This window comes from Corvus hawaiiensis, chromosome 4 (assembly GCF_020740725.1).
Source record: "Corvus hawaiiensis isolate bCorHaw1 chromosome 4, bCorHaw1.pri.cur, whole genome shotgun sequence".
Classification (NCBI taxonomy): domain Eukaryota; kingdom Metazoa; phylum Chordata; class Aves; order Passeriformes; family Corvidae; genus Corvus; species Corvus hawaiiensis.
Window position 1 is genome coordinate 23,142,847 of NC_063216.1, and position 14,570 is coordinate 23,157,416.

Below are 14,570 nucleotides of genomic sequence, written 5' to 3' on the forward strand. Positions count from 1 at the left end.
GTATCTCTACGACTCACAGAAATAACTCTGAAAATTAAAAAGCAAATTAAAAAGAAGAAATGGGGCACTAACGGACTGAGTCAGTAACACCCACCAGCAGGGGAAGGGAAGTACTATTCTCTCATGATCTTGCTTACGTTCATGAATCATCTGAAAAATCTAACCAAACGTAAGTCGTCAATGCTGAGTGTCAAGAAGGCTCTGTTATGCAGGCAGCTCCCATTCATCTACGTTTAGGATGACAGTGGTCTGAAAAAAATGGCTTGCCATGGAAATGTACATAAAAAGTGAAAAAGGTACTACCTTGAAACATACCAGACTATATGGACAAACTAATTCACATGATTTGGGCAAATACCAGTCTATGTAGCCAGTGTCCCAGACTTTCTAGAAGTCAGAGACACAGTTAAGTGCAGCACAATCCTGAAAGCAGTAAACCCTGCTGAGAATTAGCAAAGGCCTCTGTAGACATAACGAGACAGACACACCTTGGACTGCACTTCACAACAATACTGATCTGAGTGATTTTCTTTTTTCTTTAATCTGGACTAAGGCCAATAGACTAATGAAACCAGGTTAAGCACAGCTGACCCAGCACAAAAGGAAACTGTGATGACAAATGCAGCAAGTTGCTGTTAACACCAAAATGTGAGCAGAAAGGGGCGTAGAATTGCTCTGCAGAACTCAGGATGCAAGTTGGATACTTGAAGTTGCATTATCACTTATGCACAAAATTACTCTAGAATTGTAGAGAGGGAAGATACTAGACAAAAGTATTTTGCAGTACTGGGTCACAGCAAATACTCACGTTCAGCAATCTGCTGCACAGGAAAGCCCAGATAGAAGCTGAATTCCACCACGGACAAGTTTCTGAGCTGCTCGCTGACTTCAGACCCATTTAGAAAACCGTATTTATCTCGGATGGCAAAAACAATGCTCACAGGGCCCTGTCGAAATGCCACCCCAGGCCTGCTCAGAGTTATATTCAGTATCTGAAAAGACAGTATTGAAGCAGGGTCAGCAAAATCAAATCCCTGCCATTTCCATCCTATCCCTAACAGACTTTTTTTTTTTCCCCCCCCCTCTAATATGAAGAGGGGGGCAATTCACATCAAGACAGAGGAACATCTGTTCCAGATTGGCTCAGCCAACTGAGTCTCCAAAGAGGCAAAGCTAACTTCAAAGAATTATCCTTTAAGGTCAGTCATAATCCAGAATGATCTGAAAGCTAGAGCCCAGAAAATGATGGGAAAAAACCACCTAGCAAGACAGTCAGCAAAATAAATCTAGTCATAAGCCTTAGATGAATGCCAAACTGCATGGAACAGAAGAAAGGGATTGATTATGGTAAAAAAAAGTTCTGAAAATGGATGTTCTCTTGGTTAAAATCTCCTGCACCATGCACACCCAAAACCCACCAACAGTTAGAAGCCTTTTTGTGGCACCGATACACACAGCACCTGTGTCCACGTAGATAAACTCTTCTGGAAAATAAGAAGTATTTAAAGTAAGTTGGCTAAGCTGATAGTCCAAGGAATTGTTTTGCATGTTCTGTCTTCAGTCTATGCAGTGACGCTGTGTCATTGTGTTTAAAGTTCTGAGCACTTTTCTATATGTACTACATAGTGCCTTAGGTACGATAAAATTTATGCCATTTTTCTTCCTGATTTTATTTTAGGGTACCACAGATGGGTATTTATGGTGTCAGTTAAACAACGTAATAAAATTTTTACTGATTTTGGTATTACAACAACGTTAGATTAAATTTAAGAATTCAAACAGAAGAGGGAATTGTCTCATTAAATTGAATTACTGACTTTCCAGGGAGTTCTAAGCTCTGCTGTGGGATTCAGTGCTCTGCACATGTGCAATACCTTTCATGTGTGAAGTTCCAGCAGCAGCTGTCACAGACATCATATACTGTGAGTATTTCTAGACCTCAGAAGCAACTAGCATGTTTGCTCACATGATGGCAGGGTCATGTAACTCCTATATTCCCTAACAGGGTCTCCAGCAGGGCAATGAGACCTGAAAGTTTTCTTCCAACAAAAACTTTATATCAACACCTTACTCTTTTATAGTAAACTGTGATGGGAGTGACTTTGGTAAGGGTTGGAATAGTTTTTACTTGAGAAATTATAAACCCTATCATATTCAGTAACATAAATCATCATCTTGGATCATTTTTCAAAAAGTTTGTAAACAGAGGGATGCGTGGTGCCATATTATTTTGTAGGGGGGAAAAAACCAACTGACCTCATGACAAAGCCTCATAGTTCTACATGACTTAGAGACTGCAAGTGACAGTCAGTGAAGACCTAACTCATTTTACTGTCTGGATGAAACATGGGACAAGAAAAGGTGAGGGGGGAAAAAGGGACAGACACAAAACATGCTCATCCTCTTACCTGCACAGTGAAGTTGTAGAACTCCTGGTGTTTGTTCACCTCCAGGAATGCCATTGTCAGCCCTCTCTCAATGCGCTGGCTGAAGTTACAGAACCCAATATCCACGTTTCGAGGTACAAACTGAAGTACTGAAAGGAAAGGGCAAACATTATTCCTACAGAAAAGTATTTCCACGAGAGAGAACAAAACAAGCAACAGAATTCACAGGGCTATCATTTTCTTCTTCCATGAAGCTCAGGACACATTCAGTGAAACACCAGATAAAAATACATGAAAAATACATTTTGTGTTGCTGCAGTAAATTCTCTACTCACTAATATTGGTTGCAGCAGCAATTAGATTTCTGAAACATACTAGTGACAAAATATCTCTGTTTCCTCTTGCATACTAGGAGACCTTCAGCATATACATGTGGCTAACTTTACCTGACTTGACCACTGAATTGGCCACACTGAAATCCTTAATACCCAACCAAGCCATGAAAATCTTCAGGAAAAAAAAGCAACAGATCTCTCTTTCTTGTAGCCTGTAATACAGTATTTAGCTTATCTAAAAGACTACCTATTGGATCCATTAATGCACATTAGTATTGGTCTAGTACTTGCAAAAACACTTAGTAAGCTACCTGTTAAATTTAGATACAGACATCTTTAAGTTCAGAAGAGAGAACGAAAGAGCACAAGATAGAAAGAGTGAGTTTAGAGGAATGTGATCAGGCACACACACCTGAACTACGTGCACACCTGTGGATTTCCAGATACAGTCTTAACCAAAGAAATGCAATGGTTAGCTTACAGACCCTAACAGCAATGTTATACAAGGTTCAGAACTGAAAAATACACCTACTGTCTATCTATATAACCACATTAAGCAGTGGAAAAGACATCACACCTGCACAGTTAAAGTGATGTCTTGCCATACAATTATTAACAGAGAATAAACAACACACAAAACGTTCCTGAACAAAAGTACCATGTTGACATTTATTAACTCCGCTTGTATGCTGAGTCCCTGCCACTACCTCATTACACAGTCAACCAACCAGGTAGGTAGCTTTATCATGCAAACAGGGCCCAAAGAAGATTTTAAATGACAACACTGACTCTCAAAATCTATTACATGAGTACTATTTTGCTTTAGATTATTAGTAGTCATAAACTTTGCATAAACGGCTGCAATACAGCGGCCATGGAAAACTGAATACTACATAAGCAATCTTCCTGCTCATGTCACGTGTGAGCCATCAATCCTCCTGCTCACCAATTCTCCTACATCACAACAACACAAAAAAGGCAGCTTTTAATATAAATTTAATCTGAAATTGACACAAGCATTACAAAGTAGCTGCACTGTGATTTTATGAATAAATGTTTCATAGATTTTTTTTTCTCTTCTCACCTTTAGAAGCAAGAAAAAGAGCACACCTATTTTACAATGTACCAAAAAAAAAATCCTGAAAAAAATAATGAAGTGATGGGGTTAACTGTTTACAATTTATGACCTCTCCACCATGGACCTGTAAATTATGGCATTAACAACAAGAATTAAGATTCACAGCAGAACACAGGGTTTTGACTCAAGCTTGCACCACAAGTGAAGAAGTGTGAATCAGTACAAAGCTACCTTTTCCCCTCTGTGTCAGAAGAACTCACCTGTCTGAACTTGGAATCTGTTGTCTGGCACAGTGAAAGAAGGATGCAGTGAGAGGATCATGGGGGCCTCACCACGAAGAAGACTGCTGTTCATAAGCACGTTTATGACAGCTATTGCCGTGTAAACAAAGGGACCGGATGTCACCAAGAAAGCAAATTTGGGGGAAACTTTATAAACCTGCAAAAAAAGAAAAAAATCAGAAATTAAAAAAACCCAAACACATCAATGTTAAATTTGGCAACGTTTTAGACCTACACAGCCTCACGCAGTTCAAAGCCACCTCGTCAAGAGGTAGGAAAATGCAATCTTTATTTTTCAAAGAGCAGCAGAAGCACAAACACAAGTGCTGCGCCTTGCAGCCTCTGCTCTAGTGCATCAGAGAGGCAACTCCCCTGTGCCAGGTGCACCTACTGGAATCTTCAGTACAACACACCAATCTCACCACTTCTTGATTTATCACATCCCCACATATTAGCACTCCCGCTTGCCTACGTTCCCCTGGTGTACATAACATTCCCCATACAAAATTCCTGTTTACTCACTGAACTGCCTGCATAGCCTCTGCATTTCAGTCATACACCACATAGTGAATACCTCCTATACCATTCATACGTGGCACGTATGTGGAGTAAAATAAACATAACCAATGTTCTTTGGATATAATTTTCACACTCAAGAAAACTTTCTTCCAGGGAACACTTCTATCTGCTTGTTTCAACACAGTGACCACAATACAATTCTCTTCCAATTCATGTCCTGACTTTGAGTCATCTTAAAAACCCTGAGGAGCCTTAGACATCATGTAAAAGAAACAAGATTGCAAGTTAAATATAAACCTTGAACCATGCAGACACACTTACCCACCATTTCTCAGTCCCCTAAGAAAGAACAAACTGAAGGTTTTTATTTATTTGAACACAATGCAGTGTCTTCCCTCCTTCAGAGAAACTATCTCAATATTAAGAACACCTGTTCCCCCACCATTATTTTCTTCCCTTTTGGTTTACTCCCCCAGTTTGCTTTAATTGCCTGTGGCAGTCACACCTCAAAAGTATTTTGGGATGTGCAACATGATGGCCTCACAGATAAATAATGCAAACCAGAAACCCAGAGTTTCTGATGAACGTGGTTCTCTTAGCTGAAGGGATGCTAGCACCTTGCAGATGCTGTGCTGGTGAAGGGATATGTTAGGTAACTTCAGCTTCAGGATGAGCCTTACCGAAAAGCACAGTGCCACTTAAATTGCGACCCACATGTTCCTTATTGGTATTTCTGCTGTAAAGTGATGGCAACTGTTGTTGAGATGAGACAGCAAGCTCCTCTTTCCTGTCCTCTAAAAAGCATGCATTTCAGCGAGCTCATCTTCACCAGAAGAAACTACCTCAGCAGCAGAAGGAAATGAGAAAAATAATCTATGCTGCTCATTATGCCTTTCCTTTTTCTTAGCCCACAAATACATGCAACATCCATCTTTTATTTTAAATGGATTTAGATCCATAAAACTCAAATTTGTTTGATATGAATAATGTGCACAGCTCTTTTCAGCTCCTCTTATCTGAATTTTATTCTTTTATCTCATGATGAAATAATCTCTGCAGCTTCAGTTTGTCAAATGGAAACAGCAGTTAAAATGGGTAACACATGCCAAAAGAAAGTTGCCCATTACTTGCAAATGAGACTATTTAAAAGGGAAGAAAAAGAGGAATTAGAATTACAAATCTCAGTGACAATTTGCTGGTGATTTCTAAAGCAATGTATGCTGAGGAAGAGAGGCCTACTGCAGCCAGCATATACTTATGCAATCGAGTTGGGTATTTCAGACTCGAAAGCAAGCCTCTGATAACCAACTCAGCTGCCTCCATCTCTGACTGGGTGTGCTGCACCTCAGACACCAGGAGAGCAGCCTACCCTGGAATTAATTGTTTTGGCTCAACAGCTAACACTGGTTCCCTTCTGTGCTTCACTGCATCAGAAAAGCAACAGCAACTCCAGAATGGACATCCAAAATAAAAATCCACTTTTAACAGTAATTGTGAGGTAGGCAGATTAGAACCACGACAAGTCAAAACAATAGCTATTTCTGCTTGACATATTGCAGGGTTGTCTAGAATTAGCTCTCTTCAGCCTAATCCATATGACAGAAATAACAGACCCATGACAGCATGATGCTGTCTACAAGCTAATTCACAGAGAAATCTACAAAGCTATCTAGGATAGATGAGCACAGCTCATGACTCCGGACTCACGATTCATGAATGAGAATTGCTGCTTTCGGCACAGCTCTAATGGCTCACAAGAGCAGCCATCCATCCAACCCTCTCTTGGAAGTTTCACCTCTACTGCCAAGACAGCTAGATGCTAACAAATTAGGTAGCTGAACCATCACATTTTAGAGTGTCACTAGTAAAGTACACAAGCACAGATTTCTTATATTAAAAGGTACAAATTTTTTACTTTAAGCCTTGGGCCAGAAAGCCAGAGAAGCACACAGAACTCCATGTGCACTTTGGAGCCATTCCTGCTGCAAAAGCAGAAACCTTTAGTAGAAGCGCAGAACTCCTAACACCACCTCGAGTTAAGCTATCCCTGCTCCAAAGTGCAATGACTAACCCAACTCTGCTGTTTCCAGAACACAACCTACCTCATTCCAAGCTACCCTCACAAGAGAAAGCACATCCAGTACAGAAAGTTTTTAAGCCTCAGTTCACTAGAGGCTAGAAGAGTATTTAGGAAAAGCATCACTGTATCATTTCTCTGTCCCTTATGAGGTTTCCTAAGCATTTGCTAGCGATTACTGTCTGCTAAAATACTTGACCAGATGCACCTTTACCACAACCTAAGCCATGCCTACACTCCACTGTATTATGCTGTGTAAACATCTGGCAGAAAGCATCAACAACTGATCTCCTCACTACCACCTTATTAAGAATCCTATAAAAAGCCTGCAGACGGTGTTTAACTTCCTGAAGACGGACTACAAAGGCTCACAGGTCTTAAAAATGAAAGAAAGCTTTTGCTTCTATGCACTTTAGGATCTTAAGGCAACAGTTCTCACTGGTTTTACACATCTCCACGGTACCAGCCAGAACTTCAGCAGTGGTGAAGCGGCGATGAAGCCAGTGCAAGACCACAAGGTGGCATCTTTGAAAGAAGCGTTTACCTGGCAATGATGAGAACTCCTTACTTTGGAGGCAGAGTTCACTGATTTGGGATTTCAGGAACTGGTAGGTCAAGGACACACCCCCAAAACCACATTAAATACAACAACAAAGTGGCTACGGTAAAAATGCTAAAATGCATGATAAAATTTCCAAGCACAAATGAGGCTGGCAAAAACCTGTTTCCTGTTGGCATGAACTTAATGGCACCAGGGGTCCTGGCAGTGAGTCACTGCCAACACTATTTTATTTCACACCCCAGTGCAAGTCAAGTCAAGAGAACATTGTCTAACAGATCTTACCCAAGTGTCATAAGCTTTACCTTACAGAAAGTTGACTAAAATTACTCTTACTCAGACAATGGGGTCTTATTCTTTTGCAGATGCAGTATGCTGAGACTAACTAGAAAAAAATCTGATATTTTTCATTATTCTCACTTTGCTGTAAAGATTTTTCTAGGGAAAAAACTGCCAGAAGTTTTTTTTTCATTTGGCAGGATTCTGCCTCCTCTTTTTTCCACTTCAGCAACTCACTATGTTTGAAATAATAAAGTAGCAGACTAAAGTTTCAACTGAAAAAGTTGAGGGCAAAAAATGTTTTAATCCTCCTTTCACTGCTAAACTTGCTTCCTATTTAAAGTGAGCAGCAGTTATAGCCATCACTGCCATGGATTTTGTTTTTAAAGCATACATTACTATGAAGTTAAATTTAACTGGACTGTCTCCTGATTTACTGTACATTACATCACAGCGAGGGAACATCTGTGAGCTGTAATAAGAGACACAGTAAAAAAGCAGCTTAGAGAAGTGCACTGCTTTACCATAACTTGCAAACACACACATTGTTTCTGGGTACTTTCAACACAACTGTTTGATTACTTAAGTTTAGTGAGATAGAGAAATTCTGTTTAAAATATTGCATTACATCACCACTCAACATGCTGCTATTATAGACAGCTCTTTTTCAAATAAACAGTTTTGTAAGTATTCCACAGTTAGAGGTGAAAACATATTTGCTAGTGATTATTTTTAGTGCATAACCCATATGATAGCAGCATTCTAGAATAGCAAGACTGATTCAGCAAAGATGTCTTTCCTTTTGATAAAAAAGATTTTTCAAAGAATGAAGCTGGACTAGTCGCATTATTTATAAAAAGTTACTTCTGAGAAGCCTTAGGACTTCTAAAAGCCTTCTCCTATTGAGAGCTTTACAAGGCAATAGTAGGCCTGAAAGGCAAGAAGTTAAAGGGAAAAAATATAAAGCAAGATATCAAATTTGTTCCAATTAGCCTTCAAACATTCAGCAACAGATTTTGTCTTACTGCTGTATTAAGAAGGTAAGCACTCCTGTATTACTAAGCTCTGTAAGGTCACTGAAAATTAAGTGTGTTTCTATCATTATGAACATCTGACTTCTTGACTATTCCAGTTTGCATGAACTGAAGGTATAATTACAAACCAGTAGAAAAATCTCTTCTATATAAAAAAATCTAAGTAGCTCATGAGCAGGTGTTGCTACAAGGACATAAACTACACATAATTTACAGAGGCAGGTAACTGTAGCTGAAGTTTGGCAGGAATTTATAACACTCCTATCTTGACTGAGTAGTAGAGATGTATCTCCTCAAACATCAGACAGAAGCTGTTTAATTAATTACTGAGGGCAGTGATCATGGGAGATGCCAAAGTTAAAGGCACCAAGCAATTCTGTGCATGGAGAAATGCAAGTTATGGTCAACAAACTGCTACTTGAGTTAACTACATAATGAAAATGAGATCACTGACTTAGAAAAGATCATTTGGTGCTGGGCTATGACAGCTACATGAATACAGACATGCAGAACTGCAAGTGCAGCTGAACCTCATCTATACCAGTAATTCCATTTAAGTATTTCCTCACCACTGAAGTATCTGATTGTACAACAAGAGTGCCCCCAAACTACCCCTACAGTCTCTTCCTCTCAGACAGAGGGTTTGAGACAGAGGTGGAGAACAGAGCCTTTAACCCTTGTCTCAACTAGACCATCACTTGGAAGTTAGAAAACAATACTGAAATACTGTTCAAAGATGATTCCTTGAATATCAAAGCAGAGAAAGCTTTCAGAAAAACCCAAGAGTACAGCTATTCCTGTGAGGGGGGTAAGGACAGGAGTTACATCTACCTGAAGTCTCAGAAATAATATCTTACTATTGCACACCTGGATTTTTCCCCTGCCAAATCAGGCATTTGGGATTCCACCACCTCCCCTGCAAGTGTTGATGGTCTCACTTAAAACATAAAACAGCACAAGGCTGGGGAGAAGGTTTCATTTTGTTTAAAGTGCTAAGTATGTAATCAGCTAACAGAACAAACAGACCTGTTTAACAGGTATTCTGAAGGGTAAAAGTTCTTCAGTTTCAATTCACCAGCCAAAGGAGGTGAGCAGTAGAGTCTGGACACTTCTTGCTCACCTCTGGCAAAACCAAGAAATGTCTGTCCTAGAAAATTATGGCATTCTAAAAGTAAAAAAGTTGACATCATGTTCACATTTTAAAAAAACACGACTAACATTTAAGTTAAAATAAAGCTGTCTCTAATACAGTACCTATGGACTGTTTGAATTACTATTTTAGCTTGTGAACTAAACCCACTATTGTATTACATTGATCAAAGAGTACTTGTACACTCTTCATATCACTTACCTCTAGCTCTACTGATCTCCTGAACTGAACTCTGAGCACTTGTCTGATGGATTCACTGACATTTCGTAGAACAGCTCTTCGGGCCAGCACTAGAAATTAATGTCAGTCAGAAAATACACTTTAGCTTCATCTCTTGGGTTTTGATTCAAAGTTGCATTTTCAATTGTACAGTACATGAAAAAGCAGGCACAGAGATCAGCTGCATCAAACAGGTAAGATGAACAACAAGGACACGGGTAAAGGTGTGACTGTATCCCAGAAAGTGACTGTCTGTAAAGTTCAAGGAACTATAAGTTTATTTCCTTTCTCTTGTTTTGCTTTTCCATAGCTAATGTCTTTAGCACTCTGATAAATGAAACTTTTAAAGAGCCACTGATGCATTCAAACGGGAAAGTAGCAGCATATTCGGTCTGACTTGTGAGTGAGCCTGCTATCACAACACAATTAAAAGTTTTGTAGGCAATGCATGGAATGTAGATAAGGTCAGAAAAAAGCCACAGAAAATATGCATCTACTTTTCTCTTAAATAAAAAGTAAACAAACATGACATTAATTAATGAAAGGGAAATCCACAGAGTAAGAAAGAGCTTTAAAATCCCCACATCCCAATGGATGTCATGTCTGTTACAGTCACAATTGACACCGTGACTGTGGGTTAAGCAAACAACTGAACAGCATCATGTTGTCATCCTGCATTTACTTTCCATCAGTAACTTGCCTACAAAACTAGTCAAATTACACCTTTAAAAAAAGTCTTCCTCATCACTAGCATAGCTAGATCACCTGCATATCTGGAGGATGAGATTATGCTCATTCTGCTTTATTTCTTACTACTAAATCTTAAGGGTAAAAAGTATTGCTCACCATGAAAATGCAGCACTTCTGCAGCTGCCTTGGATTAGTTTGCTGGTATTGTTTTGTTAACAAGCTAGGAAAAGGCAGGAAAACACCAGAAAAGCAAACACAGATGCTAAGACAATTAATTTTGAAACACACTAATGTCACTTTTTCTGGTTACAAACACACCAAATCCAATTGAAGGTAAGTATGGGAGGAGGTAAGATACAAACACAGGCTAGTACGGTAAAATTATAAAAATGGTAGCGAAATCCAAAAGTTTTTTAAACCAATTCTGCTCTTACATATTACAACATTACCTCACATGCAGGTGTTTATTTAATAAACAGCAGCAACAACTGAAAGGAGGAACTTACTCAGTCAGAACATTAAACAGTTTGGCAGAACAGTCCCATGACAGGAACATTCATTTACAACCGATGAAATGATAAAGCTGCCTCTAACTCAGCACACTTGTATGCATACATCAGCAATTTTAGAAGACAATTTCATTCTCTGTGCAGTGTAATGTATTTGTAACTTCCTATCACAATGGACTTTGTTCAAGTGAATGCTATTATTTTTAACAGTAAATGATAAACCAGTGCTTTTACAGCTCTTTGTCTAAATTTACGTTGTGTTTCCCTGAAAGGTTCACTTAGTTAATTCAAAATCTGCAATTCAGCTAGGGGGTCATATTACAGTGGCTTCTGAAAAACAAAATGAAAATGTTGGGAATATCTTACCCGCAGTGACTAAGTAGGCGTCGGGAACAGTGATGTCGCAGACATATGGCTGCCTGGTAGTAGTCATGGCAGAGGTTACAACCACCACTTCAGACAGAGTAGTGGTCCTCAGAGGGGTGGAGGAGAATGTCCCCGGGCTGCCTGTAGCACTGGTGACAGTGGTGGAAGGAGCTGATGCATCAGCACCAGCAGTTACACTGCTTCCTGATGGAAGTTCATATCCAGGAGGAGGGCTAGCAGTCGGAGGAAATTGTGTGGGAGCAAACGACGAGGTCACAGACAGAGATGCTGTAGGAAAGGGCATCATGCTGATGGTGTCGGCATCTGACATGAGATTGCCAGGGTCTGTGGGAGGAAAGGCTGTGGGGATGCTGCCCTTGCTGCCAGATGTTAAAAGCAGCGTGGGGTTAACTGTAGCACCAATATCCTCATCAGAACCCAGAGCAGTTGAAAGTAGAGATGAAGATACGTTTAAGACAGGAGTTGCTGGAAAGGTAGTAAACGAAGAGATCAGATTTGTTTCACTGAGCAAGATGCTGCTGGTAACAGACTGGGTGTCGGAAGTGGGCAGCACCAGGGTAGGAACCACAGAGTGAGAGGTGGAGAGTGAAGGCTCCAACTGAGAGGTAGCTCCTGTGGCAGCTGAGGTAAACACAACTTCAGAGCCCACTGGCAGTACCGAGGATGCTTCCAGAAACATGGATGACTCCGAGTGAAAATCTGATGATGGCATTATTTCAGGAACCTGCTCATCTGGAAGGGACGATGCATTTGAATAAAAGTATGATGTTGAGCCAAGATGTAACTGAGAAACCTCGGTGTCAGTGGCAGAGCTGACAGCGGTAGCTAAGTCCCAGCTGGTAACATCCAGAGAAAGTACTGATGTCCCAGTCAACAAGGTCTGAGGTAAGAGTGTTGATAAATCACTCTGCATGACAGAGTAAGAATTTAGCATGGTCAGTGATAAAGACAAGTAGCTAGATTCAATAAGAAATGGTGTTGATAAAAGATTGGATGGAAAATCTGAAATATTTAAAGACAGGTCATCCCTTGTAGATGTCTTGCCAAGCAAAACCACAGATTCTGACGGCATTAATTCTGGCAATTCCAGCAAAGTTGTCCTACTGATTGCAAACGATGCTACTGGCTCACTCTGGATGATGGTAGAGTCCAACAGAACAGTGGTGGCACCAGGAGGTTCTACATGAGTGCTAGGAGTCAAAGAAATTGTTTCCAGAACAGGAAGGGTCTGGGAAACAGAGATGTTCAGTGACGTTTCCCCAGGGAGCTGATGGTAGGAAGGAGATATTGTTATAGGTGTTCTAGTGGCTGTAGTGCTTATTAAAAACATGCTTGAATCAGGGATCTCTGCGAATCTTGAAGAAAGTGAAACAACTGGTCTTGATGGAAAAGAAGTATCAAAAATCTCAGGTGTAGGTTCCTCTAATTCATACCCGTCAGTAATTATAGTTGTAAATGGAGTTATGCCTTGTACTTCAGAGGCTTTGATGGTCAAAGTTTCAACATAATCGCCTGAGCCCACATCATGTTCTGGGGAAAAGCCTGTTTCTGGCAGAAGTGACACTGAGTCACAATACAGACAGTAACTGTACGATCTCGTGTAAGGCACTGGACTCTTGAGCTCACTGACAAGCTCTGATTGACTTGGTATTTCTGAACCAGCAGGCAAATTTGGTGCTGCAGTGGAGAACTCACGTGTAAACGCGCTGGCATTAAGAACTGTATTAGAGTTCACGGAAATGGCAGCTGAGTCCAGAGGGAAAGACACAAGTGGAAGACTAATAGGAGAAAAAGCAGGCTCAGCACGGGCTGCTGAAGCTGGCGTGGCCCACGGAATGCTTGGAGGGGAGTAGGTCCTTCGATCGAGAGATTCTGCTGCCCTGCTACTCACATGGGTGTAAACATCACCATACAGGTCTGCATGTTGTGCTGTGGCATCTGGAGCCCCAGGGCTGGTTTCACCCAGCAGCTTGAGATGAAGAGGCAGTCCCTCTGAGGCAGCCCCAAAAGGCAGAGCTGTTAAACTTGCAGTAATGTTTTCCTGTGCCACAAGTCCCATCTCTGAAGGAATGGAAGTGAAAGGAACAGCTGTATTTGGAGGGTACAACAGCAAGTCTCTGCTTGCTGTTAGCATTTCACGATCTGGTACAAAAGGCTTTAGTTCCATAAGAGTGTAGCTGCGTTCAGGGACAGCACTCAACGGAGTCTTCTGCTGTGCTGTTTCTGAGATATCGTACGGTGAAGAAACGACAGATAATGAAGGTGTTAGCAACACAGTTTCTAACATTTCTCTTGATGGCTCTACTGTATTAACTGAGTGATGATCTGCTAAAACTGCAAAAGACTTCACTGGAGGAGTCCACTGTGCCTTTGAAAAGGAGCTAATAAATTCATCATCACTTAGGAATGCCTCACTGCTCGTTACATAGACATCTACCAACGGCGTACTTCTCCCTTCTGAAATGCTGGCTGTTTCTTCTTGGCTAAGTAAAGTCCCATCAAAGGAAGTAGCAACTGATGATAAAACTGTTTGAAGCAAATTACTTTCTTGGGACTCCAAAGTACTTTTTGCTAAGGCTGTTCGTGTCCTGCTGCCTGATATGCTTTCATGCACCGTTGAGAAAAAGGAAAAATTCTGCTGTTCCAAGGATCTCTCATCTAAATTAAGAGGGAGAGAAAAACAAAAGCCAAAACACAACAGATCAACACAAGTAGTAAGATCACTATGAGCAAACCTCACACAGAGTATTTCTGGAGACAACGCCCAGAATTCAAGGGTGAAGACAAAGCATCCCAGTAAGTAACAAACCTCCACAAGCAAGTCAGCATAAATAGTAAGATTTCTTGTGAAATCTTCATTCCTGGGAAATGAGCAGGACAACAAAAGCTCCTCTCGCTGCACTGACGCATCTCTCTACAGCAGGACTCTAGTGAGCCCCGTGGAAGAGCAGAAAGTGGCTCCCTCTTACCTGTGCAAGGCTACAGTGCATAGCAGCTAATGGTCTCACAAAGCAAACACACCAGAAAGGGTAACAAGGAACAATGCAGGGGAAAATCTTACATAAT

General features: G+C 40.7%; 1 protein-coding gene across 4 annotated transcripts in view; it reads right to left on the reverse strand.

Moving 5' to 3' along the window:
* The window catches only part of KIAA1549 (KIAA1549 ortholog), a 335,592-nt gene that overhangs the window by 61,641 nt on the left and 259,381 nt on the right, over nucleotides 1–14,570 (reverse strand). For all 4 annotated transcript variants that reach the window (XM_048300476.1, XM_048300475.1, XM_048300478.1 and 1 more), the window contains exons 2-6: nucleotides 11,484–14,162; nucleotides 9,901–9,989; nucleotides 4,061–4,238; nucleotides 2,409–2,536; nucleotides 809–992 (exon numbers count right to left, since the gene is read on the reverse strand). In XM_048300476.1, coding sequence (XP_048156433.1) covers nucleotides 809–992; nucleotides 2,409–2,536; nucleotides 4,061–4,238; nucleotides 9,901–9,989; nucleotides 11,484–14,162 — 3,258 coding nt within the window. The remainder of the gene's footprint in view (nucleotides 1–808; nucleotides 993–2,408; nucleotides 2,537–4,060; nucleotides 4,239–9,900; nucleotides 9,990–11,483; nucleotides 14,163–14,570) is intronic.